The 26,518-nt window shown below is 40.7% G+C and overlaps 1 protein-coding gene across 1 annotated transcript in view; it reads right to left on the minus strand.

Annotated features, from left to right (window-relative positions):
• The window catches only part of CPED1 (cadherin like and PC-esterase domain containing 1), a 459,182-nt gene that overhangs the window by 171,309 nt on the left and 261,355 nt on the right, over positions 1-26,518 (minus strand). Inside the window, exon 15 of the mRNA XM_082256067.1 lies at positions 21,785-21,953. Coding sequence (XP_082112193.1) covers positions 21,785-21,953 — 169 coding nt within the window. The remainder of the gene's footprint in view (positions 1-21,784; positions 21,954-26,518) is intronic.

Raw genomic sequence — 26,518 nt, forward strand, 5'->3', positions numbered from 1 at the left:
ATTCTCAATAAACCTTGTGACCTATTGCAGTGTGTTTGATGTCTGGATGTCTGCTTGCTTAAACCCACTAATAAGAGTGATAGAGGGATTATCTCACAGGTCATGAAATTGGAAATCATTAAATCAAAGAAAAAAAATCAGTTTCAGGTCCAGAAACTTCAAATATTTCTCTATGAAGCTCATTTTGAGCCATACATGGCCATTATATTTACAAACAATAGCAAATAATATGTAATAGACAGCATATTGGCATATAAGAGAACTATGTTAAAACAATGTTCACCCAATGCTGCATAAATCTTCCCTAAACAGTTAAAATTATATCCAACACAAAACAAAAAAGTAATATATTGCAGCATACCTAACAAATTCATGTGTATAATCCCGCACTCCCTTAACTTCTGTGTTCCTAATATTGTGTGTAATCAGATGGCAGCACGCCAAATTATCGTGTTCCCACAACTGTTCACTAAATGTGTGTGTGTGTGTATATATATATATACAAACCCGATTCCAAAAAAGTTGGGACACTGCACAAATTGTGAGGAAAAAATTAATGGACTAATTTACAAATCTCATAAACTTATATTTTATTCACAATATCATATAGATGACATATCAAATGTGGAAAGTGAGACATTTTGAAATGTCATGCCAAATATTGGCTCATTTTGGATTTCATGAGAGCTACACATTCCCAAAAAGTTGGGACAGGTAGCAATAAGAAGCCGGAAAAGTTAAATGTACATATAAGGAACAGCTGGAGGACCAATTTGCAACTTATTAGGTCAATTGGCAACATGATTGGGTATAAAATGAGCCTCTCAGAGTGGCAGTGTCTCTCAGAAGTCAAGATGGGCAGAGGATCACCAATTGCCCCAATGCTGCGGCAAAAAATAGTGGAGCAATATCAGACAGGAGTTTCTCAGAGACAAATTGCAAAGAGTTTGAAGTTATCATCATCTACAGTGCATAATATCATCCAAAGATTCAGAGAATCTGGAACCATCTCTGTGTGTAAGGGTCAAGGCCAGAAAACCATACTGGATGCCCGTGATCTTTGGACCCTCAGACCGCACTGCATCACATACAGGAATGCTACTGTAATGGAAATCACAACATCTGCTCAGGAATACTTCCAGTATTCCAGGATTGTGTCGGTGAACACAATCCACCGTGCCATTCGTCGTTGCCGGCTAAAACTCTATAGGCCAAAAAAGAAGCCATATCTAAATATGATTCAGAAGCGCAGGTGTTTTCTCTGGGCCAAGGCTCATTTAAAATGGACTGTGGCAAAGTGGAAAACTGTTCTGTGGTCAGACAAATCAAAATTTGAAGTTCTTTTTGGAAAACTGGTACGCCATGTCATCTGGACAAAAGAGGAAAAGGACAACCCAAGTTGTTATCAGCGCTCAGTTCAGAAGCCTGCATCTCTGATGGTATGGGGTTGCATGAGTGCGTGTGGCATGGGCAGCTTACACATCTGGAAAGACACCATAAATGCTGAAAGGTATATCCAAGTTCTAGAACAACATATGCTCCCATCCAGACGTCGTCTCTTTCAGGGAAGACCTTGCATTTTCCAACAAGACAATGCCAGACCACATACTGCATCAATTACAACATCATGGCTGTGTAGAAGAAGGATCAGGGTACTGAAATGGCCAGCCTGCAGTCCAGAGCTTTCACCCATAGAAAACATTTGGCCCATCATAAAGAGGAAGATGCGACAAAGAAGACCTAAGACAGTTTAGCAACTAGAAGCCTGTATTAGACAAGAATGTGACAACTTTCCTATTCCTAAACTTGAGCAACTTGTCTCCTCAGTCCCCAGACGTTTGCAGACTGTTATAAAAAGAAGAGGGGATGCCACACAGTGGTAAACATGGCCTTGTCCCAACTTTTTTAAGATGTGTTGATGCCATGAAATTTAAAATCAACTTATTTTTCCCTTAAAATGATACATTTTCTCAGTTTTAACATTTGATATATCATCTATGTTGTATTCTGAATAAAATATTGAAATTTGAAACTTCCACATCATTGCATTCTGTTTTTATTCACAATTTGTACAGTGGCTCAACTTTTTTTGAATCGGGTTTGTATATATATATATATATATATATATATATATATATATATATATATATATATACACACAGTATTTCACACAAGTACACCCCTCACATTTTTGTAAATATTTTATTATATCTTTTCATGTGACAACACTGAAGAAATGACACTTTGCTACAATGTAAAGTAGTGAGTGTACAGCTTGTATAACAGTGTAAATTTGCTGTCCCCTCAAAATAACTCAACACACAGCCATTAATGTCTAAACCGCTGGCAACAAAGTGAGTACACCCCTAAGTGAAAATGTCCAAATTGGGCCCAAAGTGTTAATATTTTGTGTGGCCACCATTATTTTCCAGCACTGCCTTAACCCTCTTGAGCATGGAGTTGACCAGAGCTTCACAGGTTGCCACTGGAGTCCTCCTCCACTCCTCCATCACGGAGCTGTTGGATGTTAGAGACCTTGCGCTCCTCCATGTTCCGTTTAAGGATGCCCTACAGATGCTCAATAAGGTTTAGGTCTGGAGACTTGCTTTGCCAGTCCATCACCTTTACCCTCAGCTTTTTTAGCAAGGCAGTGGTCATCTTGGAGGTGTGTTTGGGGTCGTTAAGTTGGAATACTGCCCTGCAGCTCAGTCCCTGAAGGGAGGGGATCATGCTTTGCTTCAATATGTCACAGTACATGTTGGCATTCATGGTTCCCTCAATGAACTGTAGCTCCCCAATGCCGACAGCACTCATGCAGCCCTAGACCATGACATTCCCACCACCATGCTTGACTGTAGGCAAGACACACTCATCTTTGTACTCCTCACCTGGTTGCCGCCACACACGCTTGACACCACCTGAACCATTTAAGTTTATCTGGGTCTCATCAGACCACAGGACCTTGTTCCAGTAATCCATGTCCTTAGTCTGCTTGTCTTTAGCAAACTGTTTGTGGGCTTTCTTGTGCATCATCTTTAGAAGTTGCTTTTCTGGGAGGACAGCCATGCAGACCAATTTGATGCAGTGTGTGGCGTATGGTCTGAGCACTGACAGGCTGACCCCCCACCCTTTCAACCTCTGCAGCAATGCTGGCAGCACTCATATGTCTATTTCCCAAAGACAACCTCTGGATATGACATTGAGCACATGCACTCAACTTCTTTGGTCTACCATGGCAAGGCCTGTTCTAAGTGGAACCTGTCCTGTTAAACCACTGTATGGTCTTGGCCACCATGCTGCAGCTCAGTTTCAGGGTCTTGGCAATCTTCTTATAGCCTAGGCCATCTTTATGTAGAGCAACAATACTTTTTTCAGATCTTCAGAGAGTTCTTTGCCATGAGATGCTATGTTGAACTTCCAGAGTGAGAGTGATAACACCAAATTTAACACACCTGCTCCCCATTCACACCTGAGACCTTGTAACACTAACGAGTCACATGACATCAGGGAGGGAAAACGGCTAATTGGGCCCAATTTGTACTTTTTTACTCAGGGGTGTACTGACTTTTGTTGCCAGCGGTTTAGACAATAATGGCTGTGTGTTGAGTTATTTTGAGGGGACAGCAAATTTACACTGTTTTACAAGCTGTACACTCACTACTTTACATTGGAGCAACGTGTAATTCCTTCAGCATTGTCACATGAAAAGATATAATAGAATATTTACAAAAATGTGAGGGGTGTACACACTTTTGTGAGATACTGTATATATATATATATATATATATATATATATTTATTTATATATATGTACAGTATGTCTAATATAATAAGCTTTAGAAAAATCTTTTCCAGATTGCTATTTGGGTAAAGAGACAGATCAGTACCCAGTCACTAAAAATGAAGCTTTACCTCAATGAATCTTTACATTATGTGCAATATATATATATATTTATATATATATATATATATATATATATATATATATATATATATATATATACACATATACACTATATTACCAAACGCCTGCCTTTACACACACATGAAAGTTAAAAGCATCCCAGTCTTAGTCCGTAGGGTCCAATATTGAGTTGGCCCACCCTTCACAGTTATACCAGCTTCATATCTTCTGAGAAGGCTGTCCACAAGGTTTAGGAGTCTTTCTATGGGAATTTTTGACCATTCTTCCAGAAGTGCATTTGTGAGGTCAGGCACTGATGTTAGAGAGAACGCTTGGTTCACAGTCTGCGCTCTAATTCATCCTAAAGGTGTTCTATCAGATTGAGGTCAGGACTCTCTGCAGGCCATTCAAGTTCACCCATCCCAAACTCGCTTATCCATGTCTTTATGTACCTTGTTTGCGCACTGGTGCACAGCCATGTTGAAACAGGAAGGGGCCATCCCCGAAATGTCCCCACAAAATTGGGAGCATTAAATTGTTGAAAATGTCTTGGAATGCTGACACCCTAAGAGTTCACTGGAACCAAGGGGCCAGGCCCAACCCCTGACAATGAACCCCACACCATAATCCCCCCCCCCCTCCCCACCAAATGATTTGGACCAGTGCACAAAGCAAGGTCCATAAAGACATAGATGAACGAGTTTGGGGTGGAGGAACTGGACTGGCCTGCACAGAGTCCTGACCTCAACCCGATAGAACATCTTTGGGATGAATTGAAGCAGACACTGCGAGCCAGGTCTCTCACAAATGCCCTTCTGGAAAAATGGTCAAACATTCCCATAGACATGCTCCTAAACCTCGTGGACAGCCTTCCCAGAAGAGTTGAAGCTGTTATAGTTGCAAAGGGTGGGCCAATTCAATATTGTACCCTTAGAACTAAGACTAGAATGCCATTAAAGTTCATGTGCGTGTATAGGCAGGCATCCCAATATTTTGTTTATATAGTGTATATGTGTATATATAAACACAAACAGACAGACACACACTCTTCTATCCTCAATCCAGTAAGATATTCTCCAATTTTGCTTGTCAAACTCTCCTAAGCCAGGTCAGAGCTTGCTTCATTTAGTCCTAGGGACAGTTTCTACAAACTCTTTAAAGGACTTATATAGTAAACAGCATACAATACAGTATGTGCAGGCTCAACTATCAAGCTCAATACAGTATGTACATCCTCCTATGTGATCACTGGATCGGGTACAGGTGAGTATAAGACTGTCTCTTTTTCTTCAATAAAGTGTGAGTGTCAAAGGAAAACAAGATATCAAGCAATGAATATGTTACAATATCACTGGACTGTTTTTTTACTATACATCCTGTAAAATCATACAGGGAATGCAAACATACTGAGATAGATTGCCGATGAAACCCATTGAAAACGTAGAGTTCAGAGGTACATGCCTCCTAAAATTCCATTTTCTTTGGTTTTTTTTTTCTCTCTCTCCTTTGTTTGAAATTTTATGGCATCATAATATGTAACTGGAATCAATCCAGTCTTTGTGAAAAAACTCCAATACATTGAAACAAGGTAGATTGCCCAATTGTACCCAGGTATTTTTCTAATTTAGCCCGCTACTTTATAGAACAACTGGCAATGATGGTCAATGATAATGTAAAATTTATCTGACACTGCATATTTTGAAAGTCAAGAGCATGTAGCAAATAGTAGGTATTTAACAAAATAAAACAAAAAAAAAAAAGAAATCTGAGTCAATTGTTTCTATTGTTATAGCTGTGGTTATCCATATCAATTTGTAGTAAAGCAGCTGAACTAGTATGACTGCTGCAATTACAGGGCCAGCAAGCCTGAGGAAGTCAGAGCACAGTGCTGGTCTCAAAGTTACTCAGAAGAAGTGAGATTTGTAAAAATGTTCTGTGACCCTCATATATTCAACAAATGATTCATATCCTCCAGTCATAAAACAGGAACTGTTCAGAATGAGAATTACTTTACTTTGCATTAGTAATCATTTCATCATCTTTACTGTAAGTTCTTAGATGCTAAAATATTTGTGATACCATTGTGTCTTAAAGTGGAGTTCCACCCATTTTTGGAACTTTAGATCTATGTAATCCCCTTTAAAATGGCTTTTACCAATGGAAACTTTTTTTTTTTTGCTAGTAAATACCTTAATTTCTGCTTTATTCCTCCTCTCCTCACTTCCGGGTCCGATCGGCGATGACGCAATTCGGCGATTCACAGTGTGTGCTGGGATGTATTCTATTCCAGAAATCTCGCAGGAGCTGAGCTGTACTGAGCCGTGCCTGCCCCGCCTCCGCCCCGCCTCCTCTCATTGAGTTGTATTGTATGCAATGTATTCAGGCCGTTCTCTGCCCCGCCTCCGCCCAGCCTCCTCTCATTGAGTTGTATTGTATGCCATGTATTCAGGCCGTTCTCTGCCCCACCTCCTCTCAGTGAGCGAGGACTGAAATCATTATATCCTTACTGAGCTCACTGAGAGGGGACGGGGCATAGGCGGGGCAGAGAACGGCCTGAATAGATGGCATACAATACAACTCACAGAGGAGGCGGGGCGGAGGCGGGGCAGAGAACAGCCTTAATACATTGCATACAATACAACTCAATGAGAGGAGGCGGGGCGGAGGCGGGGCAGAGAACGGCCTGAATACATTGCATACAATACAACTCAATGAGAGGAGGCGGGGCGGAGGCGGGGCAGGCACGGCTCAGTACAGCTCAGCTCCTGCGAGATTTCTGGAATAGAATACATCCCAGCACACACTGCGAATCGCCGAATGACGTCATCGCTGATCGGACCCGGAAGTGAGGAGAGGAGGAATAAAGCAGAAATTAAGGTATTTACTAGAAGAAAAAAAAAAAAAAAGTTTCCATTGGTAAAAGCCGTTTTAAAGGGGATTACATAGATCTATGTATTCCAACCTATTAAAAATGGGTGGAACTCCGCTTTAAGGTGGAATATCCATATATTATGCATGCACTCAGCCGACTTATGTTAACTCTCAACTCTACTCTTGTGTACATTGTAGGGAGCACCAACCATATTTGTAAAATAGTTGAGGAAGTTGTTTCAAAAATAAACATGGGATATGGGATAAAGCAATATTCTGCAAATAATAAAAGGATACAAACAAAAATCTGAAAGCATAAATGCCCCCACCCAGCGCTTATACAGTAGTGTTAAAATAAAATAAGATAAAAAAAATAAAATAAAAAAAAGTCTACAGCAGCTACTATACACAAACAAATGTATGACAAATATGCTAATATAATCAAAAGATCACCGGCTATCACGAACACTGACTGAATGTGTCTCTGCCAGGGATTACCACGGGACGGTACATGGTGAGAGACGCAGATATATTTCATTCATTGTGTTTATACCTGATATATTGAGTAGGCACAACAATGTAGGGGGGGTTTTATTTACAATAAAGCTATTTAACTGAGTTACGCTATGAGTGTGTTCCGTGTTTTTCTTTGACTACCGGCCAAACTGATCTACCTGGAGGGAGAGCATGAGAGGTTGTCTGGAAAGGGAATTGATTTGAATAGGAGCCCATGACAAGCAAAGGGGATCTGATCAAACAGTGTATCTGTTTATAGCTCTGGTGAGTTTGTTATCCAAAGGGGGCGGTATTCCAGGAGGTTTGGTGAAGGTCTATATACAAGTCTGTTCCTGTAGCCATAATCTATCATCCCGGGAACTAATAATCCTCACCGGGTGTTTATATGGACAAATCCTATTATGGACTTTCCTTTGTGCACAAGTTGAAAGACTTATGCAAGTTTTGATTAATTATAAGCACTGCTAATGTTCTGATCTTTTGATTATATTAGCATATTTGTCATATAATGAAAGGAGACAAGCTATAAATGAAGTATTATGTGATCACCATGCCATCCACCATAAAACAAGTATTTTACAAACATTATCCCTACAAGTTAGACACAAGGAGGTTTATTCATTAAAACTGAGGAAAAGAGAATAAGTTAAAAGTTAAGTTGTTGCCCTTATTTGCCATTGACATCCAGTCATATGGCTTCCATTCAGCACTAACATGCAACCCCACATTCAAGAGAGATCCAGTCCAATCAGGTCAGGGAGGATGAACTCCAGCACCCAGAGGAGTGCTCTTGACCTGCCCTCATGCATCTCTAGAATACAATGGGCATCATATTTATCTTTACATTGCAGTGCCAAAGTACATCTGCGTAGTCAGACGACCAACTATAAATGAAACTAACGTATGAGGGGAAAGCACTAAGATGCAGTGTATTCGTTTATGGCTTTACAATGTGGTAACAAAAATGATTGGAAAAAGTACAGTCAGTCCCTGGGTTACAAACAAGATAGGATCTGTAGGTTTGTTCGTGGAAGTTGGAACAGGTACATTTATTATATGTAGCTCCAGCCCAAATTTTTTTGGGATAGCATAGGGAAGGGTTAAAACCCCTGTAACATTTGTTTTGCTGTCTGTGCCCCTGTTCAGAAGATTTCATCTCACTTTCTGTCCCTATGACAATTGGATTTAGGACATTTTGGGTTGTTGTGGAAACAAGTATTAGTGATAAAGCTTCACACCTTTTTTCCCATGATAACTGTTACAGGAGTGAATTTCCCTTCCTAGGGGTAGATTTCCTCCCTCTCCCTGTGTCTCTCTCCTTTTGTAAGTAGGAGTTATTTGGAAGTTGGATGTTTGTAACTCGAGGACTGCCTGTATAGGAATGTACCACTGATATTAGTACATTTTGCATTGTGGACTCATTAAAACATGAGCCCTAAGGAAACTATATTACATAAAACCCTTACTACAGTTTTTCAACTGCTCTTCACTAAAAAAAGATGAGGGGTCCTGAACCTTACTAAAAAAAAAAAATAATTGAATGATAAAACAAAAAAATGTGCTATTAATAAAATGTATTGTGAAGCATATCATTTTAGAATCTTACTTTCCTTTTCAGACTTTTGCTATATTATCTGTGAATATAAATGCACGCTAACATTTGGAAGTAGTATGTTTTAGGTGCTGCAATTAAATCCTCAGTGTATTCATCAGTACATGCATCCAATGGGATGTGTGAAGTAAGGGCAATTTTTGGTACCCTTTATGCTGACATTATTAGGAGCCACAAACTTCTTGTATGAATAGCCTTGAACTTAATCCAGGATTATTGAAATGCATGAGAATTGTTAGGAGGCTGGAGTCAACATCCCTAGATCTGCCTTTGTATTGTAACCTTCAACACAGTATCAACTTGCACTGAAACTTGAAGATCCTAATGGGATTAAACATAAAAGAAAGTTAGAAAAAGTATTTGGATTAGAAATCTAACTAAAGCCTACTGTGAGAAAGGCCACACTGCTGTCACTGACCTTTTCCTCTATAAGTGTGATACCAGTTGAGCCCATCTAAGTGTCAGAAGGGTCTCCTCCCACTTATTTACTTAGAGCAACAGGTGTCAGACTAAAACAATGCAATATAAAATGGACTGATGTGTTGCACTAAGCACGTATCCACACATAACCAGCATTTATTGCTATATTACGTTCCAAAAAAAAAAAAAAAAAAAAAAATACAAATAGTGCATAATATCCGAGCATAAACAAAAACAAATGCCCATATGAATAGGCTGAAATAAGTCATATCCTAGAGATTATGTTACTACAGATTTTTTTTTCAGTTATGTATATAGCAACAACATTGTGCACGTCACTTTTCAGAATATAAAGTGCAACTCACAAAAGCCCCATCCCCCAAAAGGACTTCACAACCTAAAGTGCCTAGCATATTTAAATGACCATTATAGGTGATTTTGGAGAAGGACAATTAATAAACCAGCATGTTTTGAATTGTGACTAGGCAGCTTGTGCCTGCAGTGGAATTCAAATCCAGGACCCAGAGCTGCCATAGAAGAATTCTAACCACTTTCCATAGTAACCATTTTACCATTATATGTTGTACTTCATTGTTTGGAGACACTGCCTTGGAGAAAGAAAATGACTGCTCTTGGAGGTCTATCATGTTGAAAAATGCCAATGGATAGTCTGCCATGTTGAAAGTGCATGGAAATAGAAACTGTCATGGAGAGGCTATCATGTGGAGGGATTTCCCTGCAGATCCTGCCACGTGGAGACAGGACAATAGAGAGCCTGCCACGTTGGAAGAGCCATGAAGAAAAAGACTGATGCTGCCTGGGGCAGCATGGAGAGAAAGAAAATACTCTTTTTCCTGAAATGCTTTTTTACACTGGGAAGTGTCTTCATTTTGTGTATCAGCTCTGGCTAACTGCAAAAATACCTGTGATGTTAGTTTTAGGGAATGTAAGGACCGCATCTCTTTAATCTGCCCTGGCTAGTAGAACAGTTGCTCACCTGTGCAGTTGTACAGGTAAGTGAGGATGAAGCAAATATATTCCTCGCGCCTAGGAGTGCCTAATCAAATGGGTACTGTGGCTAATAGATAAAATAAATAAATGTATTGGATGAGCAGCTGCTATAAAGTGCAAAGTGAATATGTAGGAATTCCCAAACTAGATGAGAAAATATAGCGCTTGCTGGTGTGTGCAGGGAACTAAAGGAGTGGGTATGCAATATAGTAGTATCTAAAAATCTCTAAAACTTTAAAATGGGCTGTGCCCCTAAAACATAGATATTATAAAGGATAATATAATTAAATAATTATTGTGCCAAAATCAAGTCCAACAATTCACTGTGATAATAAAGTGCTGAGTGATATTCAAAATAGTTGATAGGTGACTCAGTGGTGAATATTCCAAAAAAAGTGCCAAAAAAGGGTAAAAAGTGCTGGTGCTTGGTGCTGGATCCTCCAATGGGACAGGATATCCGATCATGCAGATATTAAGGGTATGATGTAAACTCACCAGATAAGGTGGGTCTCAACTACCTTACAGCAAAGAGACCAGTAGAGCTTTGGTGACCCTCCAGGTCAGAATAATGGCAGCTGCTGGGCTCCTATCCCTCTCGGCCGGAATGCCCCTGATGAGGTATACGGGTTCCTCACGGTTTCTCCGGATATGGTTTCAGGGAAAAAAGGACAGGCTCCGAATGGTGCAGTACCATTAAAACAAGTTTATTAAATAAAAATGCTGACAAAGCTGGTAAAGAGTAAAAAACGCTGTGCAAAAACCCTCTAATGGATGTCTGTAGCATGGAGAGCGGCTTGCGTTCCAGGCTAACTTCCGGGTTTGACGGCGTGCGTTCCACCTGACGCGCGTTTTGTCAGAGCGTAGTGTCTGAAGACGTCACTATTTTTATTTAATAAACTTGTTTTAATGGTACTGCACCATTTGGAGCCTGTCCTTTTTTCCCTGAAACCATATCCGGAGAAACCGTGAGGAACCCGTATACCCCATCTGGGGCATTGGGGCCGAGAGGGATAGGAGCCCAGCAGCTGCCATTAATCTGATCTGGAGGGTCACCAAAGCTCTACTGGTCTCTTTGCCGTAAGGTAGTTGAGACCCACCTTATCTGGTGAGTTTACATCATACCCTTAATATCTGCATGATTGGATATCCTGTCCCATTGGAGGATCCAGCACCAAGCACCAGCACTTTTTCCCCTTTTTTGGCACTTTTTTTGGAATATTCACCACTGAGTCACCTATGAACTATTTTGAATATCACTCAGCACTTTATTATCACAGTGAATTGTTGGACTTGATTTTGGCACAATAATTATTTAATTATATTATCCTTTATAATATCTATGTTTTAGGGGCACAGCCCATTTTAAAGTTTTAGAGATTTTTAGATACTACTATATTGCATACCCACTCCTTTAGTTCCCTGCACACACCAGCAAGCGCTATATTTTCTCATCTAGTTTGGGAATTCCTACATAAGTGAGGATGAAACTACTGTTTTGAACTTGTTTTAATGGTACTGCACCATTTGGAGCCTGTCCTTTTTTCCCTGAAACCATATCCGGAGAAACCGTGAGGAACCCGTATACCCCATCTGGGGCATTGGGGCCGAGAGGGATAGGAGCCCAGCAGCTGCCATTATTCTGACCTGGAGGGTCACCAAAGCTCTACTGGTCTCTTTGCCGTAAGGTAGTTGAGACCCACCTTATCTGGTGAGTTTACATCATACCCTTAATATCTGCATGATTGGATATCCTGTCCCATTGGAGGATCCAGCACCAAGCACCAGCACTTTTTCCCCTTTTTTGGCACTTTTTTTGGAATATTCACCACTGAGTCACCTATGAACTATTTTGAATATCACTCAGCACTTTATTATCACAGTGAATTGTTGGACTTGATTTTGGCACAATAATTATTTAATTATATTATCCTTTATAATACCTATGTTTTAGGGGCACAGCCCATTTTAAAGTTTTAGAGATTTTTAGATACTACTATATTGCATACCCACTCCTTTAGTTCCCTGCACACACCAGCAAGCGCTATATTTTCTCATCTAGTTTGGGAATTCCTACATAAGTGAGGATGAAACTACTGTTTTGAACCACAGTAATCAACATTCAGCCACCAAAAACAGAGTGCAGACAGCAGCCAGGAATAAACAAATTATCATGTGCCCTAGTCCCTTATTCATAATAACTTTAGTTTAATCTCATGTGACATTTTAATAGCTATACTTCCATGGATTCCCTAAAAACAACAAGAAAGAAATACATTACCATCAAAAGTGCTGCTAATATAATAATGTCTCTAATTATGGCCTAAAATAAAGCATCTTGAAGAAGAAGCATCTTATTCTTCTTAAGCATCCAATCTTTGATTGGTTGCAAGCAAGGACTTTCAGGAGTTGTAGTTTTAAAGCTTGAAGAAGCTGACTTTGATATGCTAATTTTATTCTTTGGTCCTATGTGGAATAGAAAATTACATGCAGTAAGGACACGTCGACAAGTTAATGCAGATGGCTTAGCAAATTGCTAAGAAACATCTGGGATCTTAGAATATTTCACTTGATCCATAAGGTCTCTTTGTGATAAACATGTGTACTTAGCACAATATCCCAAAAATGTAGGCTTCATTGGATCCAATGTTTTCTTACCTAAGTTTAACCAGATCACCCATAAAATTGTGTATCAAGTATGTGCCCTACTTCTTAGCAGCCATGTCTCTTGGTTAACAATGTAAAACAAAATCACCTGTGTCTATACATCTGTAATTTTTATAATGAGGTGCATAAACAACAACAAAGTCAGTCTCGAATGTGTCAGTCTTTGATTAATGAGCACAAATAATTCAAAGTAAACACTTAACAAATCTCACAAAACCTACAAGTCTCCTGGCAAGATAGAATGGACTATGGTTTGGAAACAATTTCCAATGAAGCTCATAACAATTGAATTACAAAACATTAATCATCATTTAAGATGTCAGATGATCCAAACATGAGGTTTTTATGATTTTGTAAATTTACAGGAATATTTGTTCCCATAGTTTTATCTATTCCAGTTTCCTTAATTTAGCTTTTATGTATATGGAAAAACCACAAAATTAAAAATATTTCTGAGCTATAATTACAGCATTTATTGGTTGCACGTGAAATACATTCCTTTGTGTAGGCTATTATAAGATTAGCATATACACCAAATGTACCTCTTTTGTGGTCAATTGTTTGCTGCTATAGTTACTCTCTGGATTTATCATTGCATTCCAATCTTTTATACAGCACCAGAAATTCAGTAGCTTTGGAAAACCAGATAATTTTAGTCATGCACTTTGCTTCTGTCTCAGACAATGTATATTAGGAAATCGTGGATTTGGCACACAGTACTGTATTCTGATTTTAATTTATTCATTATGTGTACTGGGCCATATTTTCTCCTGCTGTTTTGTGGTAGATATTCATAGGCAGACAAAACAGATAGATATGACTGGATATTCTTTACTATTTTACTTGCTGTTCACTGCCAGATTGCCCAATCAGCCAACCTTAGGGGCATATTTATAAAGCAATAAATGTGACTTTTACAGAAAATTTAGGAACGGTCTACTCTTCTTGCGTGTTAAAATGCCACATTTTACCATGCAGGAAGTTTTGGTTCTGGCCAGCGGTGCCTTGCACTTTAAAAAGTACAGAACACGGTTTTCTTTTTGTTTTAACTTATTGTTAAATAATATGTGACATTTCATTCATTTCTATGCACCATAGCTAAACTGCATTGTATAGAAACGCAGAGAGAAACAGAGCTGCGGGTGAACTGCGGTGCAGATTTGAAAAAATGCAGATATGTTGCAGATTACTTTTTTTTTTTCTCCAAAACAGATTACTATACCACACTGCAGCTCACCCGAAGGCTGTATTCAGGTGCAAACAAGGTACATAGAAAACAATCGGTTTCTGTGTGCTCTTGCGGAGACCTGTCGTTTTTTAGGCCTTATGCACAATGGACGTTATCAAAACATCAGTAGAAAGCTGTAGCTGTAGAAGTTTTTCAACTTTTTTGCAGTAGCGTTTTTCCCCGTTGTTTAGCTTTTTTCAGCTGTTGCGTTTTTTAGCTTTTTTTTAGCAAAACTATACTCCCACAAAAGCTTATGGCTCAAAAACGTTCATAAACGTTCATAAATGCAGAATAGCCGCGTTTTCCGGCATTTCTTGGCGTTTTTCAGCATTTTTTTTAACTCTAATCAGAGTTAGAGCGTTTTTACAGCTGAAAAGCTCCTCTCAAAACCCACTAGTTCTGGGTTTTTTCCAGCCAGAAAAGACCCCTGCCAAAAACTGCTGATAATAGCCTATGTGTGCATGGACATGGGGTTTATTTACTAAAGGCAAATACAGTCTTGGGAAGTGCACTTGGAAGTGGAGGAACTGTAGATCTGAGGGGGACATGCAAGAAAAATAAAAACAGCATTTTTGCATGCACATGATTGGATGATAGAAATAACCAGAGCTTCCCCTCATTTCAGATCTTGCCCTTATAGCTATAGCGACTGCACTGCCAAGTGCACTTCCAAGTGCACTTGCAGTGCACTTGTAGTACACAGTGGATTTGACTTTAGTAAATAAACCCCACAGGATAACATACTGGGGAGTTTGAGTTTATTGGCTGCAGAAAAAAATGTCTGACGCCAAAAACAGCAGCTGTAAAAATGTCCAGAATGCATGAGGCCTTAGTGCTGGAAACTGTAGGTCTCAACACAAGTGTGAATGAACCCCTTATTGATGGTGAATCAATCACTGTCATTTAAATCACATGCACCAGGAAGATTCACCAGCAGTGTCAGATTAATGTTAGATTCACTGCTTTATACAAGAGGTGTTCAAGTCAAACTGGGACTTTTGATCTTATATAATAGAGGAACAACTTTCAAGGTGTGGAAACTGCATTTATTTTTTGACATACTCCCCTGCTACATTCATACACTTTTCCCAGCATTTAACTAATGCCTGGAAAGCTTTGGCATAGAAAGATTTGTCATTTTGCCGGAACCATCCTAGGATGGCCTGCTTCTCTTTTTCATCAGTGCTGAAATGCTGACCTCCGAGGAACTCTTTTAGGGGTCCAAACAGGTGAAAATAAATCGTGAGGTCCAGGCTGTAATGGGAATGTTGCAATACCTCTCAGCCAAGTTCCTGTACTGTGCACAGTGCGGTGAGCAGTTTGAGCTTGTGCGTTGTCCTGGAGAAATAGGAAATGCTTAGTGATGAAACCAGGCCGTTTTTTCCGCATACGCATATGCACATCACTAGAACACAACAGTAATATTCATTGTTGATAGTGGGACCACGGGGTAGAAAATCCACATGAATAAACACCACGTTTTTCTCAGAAAATTCCATCGCTTTACCTGTAAACGCAATTATTCAAAGTTTTTTTGGTGGTGGTGAGTCTGTGGTGGAGCTGTTCCATGCATGCACTAACACTGTTGTCTGCCATCTTTTTTTTTTTTTTTATTTAAAATTTTTGAGCATAACAGAGTAGAAAGCACATGAATGCATATACAATAATCCGACATACATACAACTTGAGAAATGAGGGCAAAGAAGAAGTGGTCAGAACTCTATGACCTAGGTAAGGGCAGGGGTCATAGAGAAGGCACGGTAGAGGGGATCTCGAACACGAAATGTGTAATCGTCCGGGGGCAAGTCCATGTCCTTTGAGAGGAAGGTCAGAAAGGGGCTCCATTTGCCATAGAAGGACTGGCCGGATGAGGGGGACATAAAGTTCATATTAAGTCGGTCAATGGATAAGAGTGTGGTTAGCTCTGTTTTCACCCTAGAAATAGGTGGTGGTGTCATAGAGATCCAATGTTTTAAAATCACTCGTCTAGCTACCAGAAGACTGGTGAGGATCCATAGACGATGAGTGTTGGCCGGAGTGCTCGACCATTTTTGCAATCGTTTATCCCAATAGCCGAACATGAGCAGTAGGGGGTCTTTTGGAACGGTCATGTTAGTAACATCCTTAATGAAGGCTAGGACTTGGTCCCAGAACAATGAGATAGGCATGCAGGACCAAAACTTATGGTGAAGGGAAGGTCTCTCGGCAGAACATAGAGGACATTTGTGGGGCACCAGGAATAGTTTTGTCAGAGAGGAAAGGGATGTGAGCTCTGTGGAAGATCTTGAGTTGGGTTTCCTTCCAGGTAGCATTAGGAGTAAGTCCGAGAGTGGCTCGGAGACCACTAATCATGTTGGGCAAAGTGTCATCTCCAGGGAAATCTTTCAGCCAATTCGAGGCGAAGGACGTGCAGGAGGCCGGTGGACACGTCTTCAATAAAGGTTTATAGATGTCAGAGATGGTGAAAGATGATCAATAAGAGAATCTGTCCTCAGGATTGCCTGAGGCCGTCCGTAGTGATAAAATGTAGACATTGGTTCACGTAAAAGGAGTCCGATACCTGAAGGTTATGATTATCCATAATTTTGGAAAGAGGAGTCGGTGACCCAATTTGGAGGTCGCACAAGTGTGCGAAGTTATGCAATCCTTTCGTGTCCCAAACCTTGTATACCGCATGATCAAGACCAGGGGGGAAAGCAGGATTGCCCCAGATCGGGAGATATTTCGAAAAGTAGAGAGGCAGTTTCAGGAGCTTGCGTACTTCCCTCCATGCAATAACCGCGTCCCTAAGGAGCAGGTTATGGCGGAGTTCGGGGCGCAATTGGGCCCACTTGACATGTAGGAGGGCCGAGAGAGAATAGGGACTAGACATCTGAGACTCCAACTCATAGTTAGAATACTGGGAGGTCTGGGATATCCAGTCCAAGGCCACCCTCAGGAGACATGACACATTATATAACCGCAGATCAGGGATGTTAATGCCAGCGTCACGCCTGGGGAGGCTCAGTTTTTTTGAAGAGATGCAAGGTCTCCTACCTCTCCAGAGGAAACGAGACTCCTGAACGTCTTTATGTTTGATCAGTAGCGATAAAGTCTAAAGAAAGTACAGGAGACGAGCAAAGCTGACCATTTTAATCAGGTGGCATCTCCCCAAGAGAGACAGTGGCAGTTCCATCCAATTTTCCAGTTCCCCTTTTATTTTGGAAAACAGCGGGGGATAATTCAGGGTGTATATAGAAGAAGGGGTCCTCCCAATTTTGATACAGAGGTACGTGAGATGCGTGGTCGCAATTTTAAATGGGGAGTCTTTTTCCCAGGAGCGGGACGTATCTACCCCCAAAGGGAGAATTTCACTCTTGGAATAATTAATTTTTAAGCCCGAGCATTTTCGAAACGCATCGAAGGTAGAGATGATCGTAGGCACGTCGGCGGATGGGTGAGAGGTAAACAACAGGACATCGTCAGCGAACGTTGTCTGCCATCTTGATTAACAGTCTCTGGACTGGGCTACAACATGTGAACCGCCTATCAGTAATAAGAAACACTTGCTACCTACTTCTGCGTGTAGTACCACCATGCTAGCATCCCTTTTTATGCCTGCAAAATTAAAAGTCCTGGTTTGACTTGAACGCCCCTCGTAACTACACCACCTAGTCTTTAGAATGGTGATCAGCCAGATTAAAGCATCCAGAACTTTTGTAAAAATCTGGAATAGAATTTTATCAATACAATGAAATAAATTTGCAAAGATATTGTAAGGACCTGCTGCAGTCAGATGACAGCTGTTGTGCGTGAATGTCTCCCAGAATTACTATATGAAAAGCCAAAGCCTTTTGTTTTTTTTGCATTGGATAGAGTAGGAACATGTTTAAACAAACCATGGTAAGGTTATTATTGTTGTCTTTGTCCCTGTTGAAGGGATGCACATTTTGTATTTGTATCTGTAACTTTACAGCTGTCACATGAAAGAGCGGTGAGGATACATTTTTCAATAGGGACAGCCGTTTTGGTGTTCACTGCCAAAGAAGGAATTTCCACCGATTTGGAACAGTACATCTCTCACTTCCTCACATGGAAATATCCATGGTGGGACCCAGACAGAAATAAAGACACCGACAAAGGTCTTAACTAGTGATAAGAAAAATTGGTTGGGTTTGATTTGAAGGCAGGTTCAAGAACATGTCAAAAATCTACAAATCCTAGACTTTAATGCAAACCTTATTGTAGTCAATGGAAGGTGAATCTTGAAAATCAATTCTCTACTTTTTCAAGGCTAATTGGCAAGGAATTGCCAAACTAAGGGCATGGGATCTGGGCACTGCAAGGGGGGGGGGTATTGTACCAATGAACAAAATTGAAGACAATACTGTTCAGCTGACAGGAGCTATTTTAATAAGGGTTAAAACGAAATATTAAAAATGCTAAATTCCTATAAATAACAAATTTTATTCATTTAAAATAATTGTACATTTCCAAGCTCTGTACAACATTTCCATTTATTCTCTTTGTAAACAAAGCAGACAGATATTGCCTTCTTCTTTACTGGTTCCTTAGGCTGCATTTATAGCTTAGTGTTCTAGGAAAGCATGCAGAAATACACTTTTCTGCTCGCATTTTCAAGAAAACATATGAAAGACAAGCTAAAACATGCATTGCTCTTGTGGTGCCATTATTTCTTAACGGCACCCCAAACGTGCCAAAATGCGCATCACAAGAATGCATGAGGCTCACTGCCAGAAAAAGGCCCAAGAGCTACTTTGGTGCATTCGTTGTGCATAGGGAAGCCCATTCACTTGCAGTCGTGTGGCAAAAAAAAAAAAAAAATCCGCATAGTATCAGGTGTGAATGAGGCCTTATCCTAGATGAATCCATCAAGTGTGAATTGAACAGTCAGTAATTTGTTTTTTTGTGGAAGGTGTCATAATTCATGATTGGCATGGATCTACATCGCTAGATGACATGATGAATGATGGATTTATACCATTAGACATATCTTTTTTTTTTTGTTTTGTTTTTTTAAATAAAGGACTTTGCTTAATTTGTGGTGTTACCATACCCTACTAAAATAATGTAATAATAATAATATATGTATATATATATATATATATATATATATATATATATATATATATATATATAATGTAATAATAATGTAAGTAATGTGCATTACGTGTTAATTTGCTCAATATAGAGGTTGTCCCTACACTTCAAGTACTTATACAACTGCTGAGCTACACTTCCTTTTTTAACATTTACAGTATATATGGCCAAAAAAGTACATCTCTCCAGTACCGGCACATGTGCGCTTGTTTTGTTTGTTTAAAGATGCTACAAGTATCATTTGTAGCCCCTGTGTGGGCGATATTTGTGCTGTATCGATTTTTATATTCTCCTTGAAAACCAATAAACATATTGAAACAGAAAATTGCTACAAGTACAAAAAAATACATGTTTATCCTGCAAAAAAACTGAGCTTGTAACTTCCCGTGATCTCCTCTCTGTCTGTGCTGCATCTAGCAGCCCCATCAAGTATCAGCACTGCCCTGTTCACTTAAGTAGACTGCAGAATACTTCCCTCCTGAATTGTGGAGATGAAGAGAGTGGTAAGTGTTCTATAGTTCCAATAAATGTCGTGCCCTCAAGTAAAAATGCTGCTCCTTCATAGATACAGTATGGTGAGTGAGCATTGTCACCTTAAAATAAGAAGAGTGCTACTAGGAGAATCAACTAAGAAAAATAACGAAAAGGAAAGCCAGGAAAAAAGAAAATGAATGCAGCCACATATAGAGTATACTTGTTTACATACACTTTAACATTTTAAATGGTGGCAATTTAGGGAAGAAAAATGTAGGGCCTGTATTCAACATACAAAGCTTTCTTTTGCACAAATGCAAAGTATGCATGCAAACCTTGAATTGCTTTATTCAAGTTAGGAATCCACTGAAGCCTAAACAAGAGAAACATCTCAAGGGAAAATTATAGACAAGGAACAATAAATTGCTACAATATAATCAAATTGATCAACAGCAAAGAGGTACATGGACTTTCTACATACATGAAAAGTAGAAAGCTATTAGCACACCACTTGGAATGGGAGGGGGGGTCACCTACATCAAACGCTGATCTAAATGTTATCAGTTAACTTCAAAGATTGGTGCGGTTTTCCATAGACATTTCCAAGACATTGCTCCCCTTCCCCATTCATAGTGGCGTGCTTAGGAGTTTCTACTTTTTATGGCAGAATTATGTCAGGCAGGCCTGGCATTCGCCATGCTTCAGGTATTCTGAATTTTAAATTCAAAACTGATGATTCCTGACTGGCATCAGAAAAGGCAATCATAAGACCAGATGAATGTTTCTTGATAATTTCAGATATTTAGTCTCTGCAATGCTTTATAAACTTGCTGTGAGAGAGGCTTAAGCTTTCTAATGACTGATAACACATGTTCACACCCCTCATCATGGTTCATTTTACCCACCCACAAATTGTTCTGACCTAACTTTCTTCTTTTCCATAATATCATTAAGAAAGAACTAAATGAATCCAGCAGGGAAGAAGTGACAATTCGTCAACAGATTAGCGTATTCCAGACCATGGTTTTAGTGGGTGTACCATCAGATGAGTAATACGCTTTTCAGAGAATATGTGCTCTTAGGTTAAGCTCTTTCTTCTCTAAAATAAACAACATCTGGATCTAAAGGATTTGTAGAGGTTATTGTTTTATCTATGCTCTAAATCCAAGGCAATTCTTTCTGTAGTATTACAGTCTGCAACGACTGCTAACTCAATTTGCATTTATTTTCAGGCTGTAACACAGCAAAACATATGAGTTCCCTAAACAAATCCAAACAATTGGTCCTTGCAACAGATTATTATTAATATACGGGATTTATATAGCGCTGACGGTTTACACAGCGCTTTACAGCATGAGAGTAGACAAAACAATTTAATACAGTAGGAATCAGGGAACCCTGCTCATTATAGCTTGCAATCTAAGTGGGAGGGTCAAGAGATACAAGAGTTAATAACTGTGGGGTATGGGCTGAAAATAAATCTGCAGTTGTTAGGTGGGGGCCAGATAGGCTTCTCTAAAAAGATGAGGTTTAAGGGATTGTCTGAAAGTGTACAGATTAGGAGATAGTGGGACAGATTGGGGTAGAGAGTTCCAGAAGACTGGAGAGGCTCTGCAGAAGTCCTGGAGGCGGGCATGGGATGAGGTGACAAGGGAGCTTGGAGGTCTTGGGAGGAACAAAGAGAATGATTTGGTTGGTGTTTTGAGACTAGGTTAATGATGTAACAGATGACCTATTATAGTCACCTCTCTGGTGGCCTGTGTCCCCCCTACTTTCCAGCAGCCTCCATCAGGCTTAGACACTTCCAGAGTTTTTGGTTGTCCCTCACTGTTAGCTATATTTACTTCCTTAAACCCCTATACCACTGTGGATTTGTTTATGGAACTGACAGGGTCTTTTTAAGTTCAACTCATAAGTGTGGATCAATGCATATATGAAATGTAACACGATATACAGAATTATGAGCATTTCATTAGTACTTTACCTGTACAAAGCCACACAATCTGTGATGGTCAAACAGAGGCATGCTTGGACGATCTTCTCTATGCACTGTTATGCTGTAGCTTCTTAACAATAGCGGTACTGGTTTAGATTTATCCGTAACATGTAAAGTAATCTGATTAAAACCCAGGCCAAGAGGATAATTAGCAGCTCTGGAAAATAAAAATAATGCAAGTACATAAAATGCACTTTTACTTTGTAAATTGTACTTATACAATGTACAGTTACTTTTATGTCAAATTATTTCAAGAGGGAACTAAAGGATGCTACTCCAGCCCAGGCAAGGTAGGGTTACTATTCCAGATTGTTACATCGGCATAATATTCAGATAACTAGCATTTTAAAAAAAAAAGATTTTCAATGGCATCCCAATGCCTTTTTAAAGACAGGTTTACTTTTAGGATATAAGTAAGCTGTAGGTGTTCACTCTTTCCCTGGGGAATCCATTCTGGTTGTTCCCCGATTATAGCGGGGCCCTCTTTTCTTTTATTTCCTTTTCTCTTTGCTATAGTACTCCTCTATCCTTCTAGCATATGATAATAGCCTATTTCAGGCTTTTGGTAAACCAATAGCCTCCTTAGTAGAGGCTGTGTCTAGTTATAATGTCTAGTTATAATAGGCTATCAGTGATAATACTAGTAAGAAAACTGGAGTTTAGTTGGTTTCACTCTGCTCGCTATACCACACACACACACACACACATATATATATATATATATATATATATATGCGGTATAAAATCACCTTTATATCAGTACCTGTTGCTGCCAAATTTATATATTGAGATTGTTATTTTTATATTTTTCCTTGCAACCAACCTTTCTGGCACATCACAGATGAACTATGCAGAAATGCAGTCTTCTCACATAATTTGTAATAAAAACATATTTGCCATTCTGAAGTTTCCCTCCAACCACATTGCATATTATTTTATATATACTGTGATTCTGTACTTGCCAAATATGCTGCAGAAATCTCCCTCTACTAAGCCTGGCTGCAGCCATTTTAACTGTGGGCAGCTGAAGCTGCTGCCTGTTCACTTCTTGGGTTTACACAGACACAGAAAGGCACACAGACACACATACACATATATACAGACAGACACACTCACACCACTGCTTGCCTTCACATTTCTCCTCTGCTGATTGTGACAGAACCATCTGACTTTGTATTATATTGTTGCTGCCTCCTTTCGTCTGTTTGTTCCGCTGTTCCACAGCCCGTACAGGAGAAGAGAGTTACTCTTGATCGAACCTCACTACAGAGCCTTGTCTCGTACTTGGGGGGGAATTATTGATGTGCTTCATGTATGGCAGATTGGAGTGGATTATCCTAGACGACCGTAACCCCTTTCATACTTTGGGGTGTCGTAACAATTGGTGGCAAGCGATGGGATGAGTCCCACTGCCCAGAACAGCTACCGATGCAGTATGAGGAGCTGAAACGGAATACCCTCAAAAAGTTATCGCAACGTAGAGGACGACCAGCAGGTAATTTTAAGAAACGAGAGATTATTGCTCAATTGTTGGAGATGGATGCAGCACAAGAAAGGGAGAGAGCTAATGTGACCGCCATCTTGGATTTAACACCCGAGGAAATACAATTTAACCGGGCAGTGCAAATAAGGCTGGCACATTTTTGCCCCAACCCTACAGCTGACATTGTGGAACGAGTGCAAGCAGCGGTAACAGCCCAACTGCAAGGAAGAGGAGCGGCAGCAGCGGAGGTACCCCATAATAATGTGGGAAGAAAGAAAGTACCTTTTGCTGTGTTTAAAACTTTTGTGGAATCTGAGGGGGAGATTGATGGATTTTTGGCAGACTTTGAAAGGCAGTGTACCTTACACAGGGTGACCACCGACGAATGGGTCACCATCCTCTCTGGGAAATTGTCCGGAGGGGCCAGTGATGCTTTTCGGGCCATCCTGGAGGAGGAAATTATAGATTACCGGGCCGTTAAAGATTGTTGGCCAGGTATGCAGTAACGCCAGAAGTATACCGGCGGAGGTTCAGAGAGACCCCCAAGCAAGCGAGTGACTCCTATATAGAGTGGGCATGCAGAGTACACCATGCAGCAACCCACTGGATGGCAGGATGCCAAGCTGTATCTGGGGAGGAGATCTTACAAGTGTTTTTGTTGGAACATTGCTTCAACAAGTTACCTGCCGGGGTCAGAGAATGGGTCCGGGACCGTAAACCCTCCACTTTCCCGGAAGCCGCTCGATTGGCAGATGAATATACAGACGCTCGTAAGCTGGATGATAATGTGCCCAAAGCCCCTGCCAGGGTGGAGTACCGACAAGCAACACCCACCAGTACTACTATTTACCAGGCTCCAGCACACCGCACCCCGGCTTTGCCTGCAACCAACAGCTATGCCCAGCCACCCTGTTTTAACTCCAGGGATTATTCGCAACCCATCCAGTGCTTTGGATGCAAACAGCTTGGGCACAAAAGGCCGGAGTGCCCGTTGAACACAGCCAACCATGCGCAGTCATGGAGACGGCCAGCCGGCGGAAATCCACGCAACTCCCCGCCTGCTGCTCACTGCATTGAGCAGGAGGAATGTTGGGGCATCCTCCATGAAGCAGACCCGGTCCAAGCCGCTCATCAAGACAACAGGCAGCAGCACCGGCAGATGGTTAAGCTGAACGGAAGGGAAGTCAGCGGGTTACGAGACACTGGTGCCACTATGACTTTGCTGCAGAAAGATTTGGTGTCTGAACATCAACACACCGGAGACGCTGTGGCTGTGAGGGTAGCAGGGGGTGCTGTTTTTCACCTACCTGTTGCCCGAGTACACTTGGATTGGGGAGTGGGGGCTAGACATGTTAATGTGGGGGTTATGAAAGACTTGCCTGCGGATGTTCTTCTTGGGAATGACTTGGCCCCCCTTGTTTCTGCATATGCTCCCATGGGCCCCAATGAAGTTAATGCTGTGACCACTCGTGCCCAGACCCGCGCTGCCGGAACCGACCCACCTGCTACTGAGACCCAGGTAAGACCTTGTTCCCCGACGATTCCCTCAGATCAGGCCCCTTTGAGTTGGGATACCCCAGAGGAGTTTGGGAGGGAAACCCGGGCAGATCCAACCCTACAGAAGTATAGAGCTAAGGCAGATGCTAGAGAGGAAGGACCAGATGGGGAGCGGTATGAGTGGGTGGGTAGTGATGTCGCGAACCTAAAATTCGCCGTTCGCGAACGGCGAACGCGAACATCGGCAAATGTTCGCGAACCGGCGAACCGGGCGAACCGCCATAGACTTCAATAGGCAGGCGAATTTTAAAACACACAGGGACTCTTTCTGGCCACAATAGTGATGGAAAAGTTGTTTCAAGGGGACTAACACCTGGACTGTGGCATGCCGGAGAGGGATCACACAAAAAAAAGTTCTTAAAAATTATAATTTTTTAATAGAGAGCCAATTATTGGAAAAATTAAAAAAAAATAAAAATAAAAAATTTCTTTGGATTTAGCATCTGGGGGGGTCTAAAAAGTGTACCTGTGAAGTTTCAGCTCTGTAGCATGTCCAGAACCCCTAAAAAACAGCATTTGTCTTATATTTTCAGGAATATGGCTTCTCTGCGGCTGGCTTTTTCTCTTGCAGGCATTTATCGGGCATTTTTTTAGGCAGGCATGTCATTTTTTGTATTTAGTGTCTGGGGGGTCTAAAAAGTGTACCTGTCAAGTTTCAGCTCTGTAGCATGTCCAGAACCCCTAAAAAACAGCATTTTTATTATATTTTCAGTAATACGGCTTCTCTGCGGCTGGCTTTTTCTCTTGCAGGCATTTATCGGGCATTTTTTTAGGCAGGCATGTCATTTTTTGTATTTAGTGTCTGGGGGGTCTAAAAAGTGTACCTGTCAAGTTTCAGCTCTGTAGCATGTCCAGAACCCCTAAAAAACAGCATTTTTCTTATATTTTCAGGAATACGGCTTCTCTGCGGCTGGCTTTTTCTCTTGCAGGCATTTAGCGGGCATTTTTTTAGGCAGGCATGTCATTTTTTGTATTTAGTGTCTGGGGGGTCTAAAAAGTGTACCTGTCAAGTTTCAGCTCTGTAGCATGTCCAGAACCCCTAAAAAACAGCATTTTTCTTATATTTTCAGGAATACGGCTTCTCTGCGGCTGGCTTTTTTTCTTGCAGGCATTTAGCGGGCATTTTTTTAGGCAGGCATGTCATTTTTTGTATTTAGTGTCTGGGGGGTCTAAAAAGTGTACCTGTCAAGTTTCAGCTCTGTAGCATGTCCAGAACCCCTAAAAAACAGCATTTTTCTTATATTTTCAGGAATACGGCTTCTCTGCGGCTGGCTTTATTTCTTGCAGGCATTTAGCGGGCATTTTTTTAGGCAGGCATGTCATTTTTTGTATTCAATGTCTGGGGGGTCTAAAAAGTGTACCTGTCAAGTTTCAGCTCTGTAGCATGTCCAGAACCCCTAAAAAACAGCATTTTTCTTATATTTTCAGGAATATGGCTTCTCTGCGGCTGGCTTTTTCTCTTGCAGGCATTTAGCGGGCATTTTTTTAGGCAGGCATGTCATTTTTTGTATTTAGTGTCTGGGGGGTCTAAAAAGTGTACCTGTCAAGTTTCAGCTCTGTAGCATGTCCAGAACCCCTAAAAAACAGCATTTTTATTATATTTTCAGTAATACGGCTTCTCTGCGGCTGGCTTTTTCTCTTGCAGGCATTTATCGGGCATTTTTTTAGGCAGGCATGTCATT

This window comes from Pelophylax lessonae, assembly GCF_965119305.1.
Source record: "Pelophylax lessonae genome assembly, chromosome: 4".
NCBI classification, from domain to species: domain Eukaryota; kingdom Metazoa; phylum Chordata; class Amphibia; order Anura; family Ranidae; genus Pelophylax; species Pelophylax lessonae.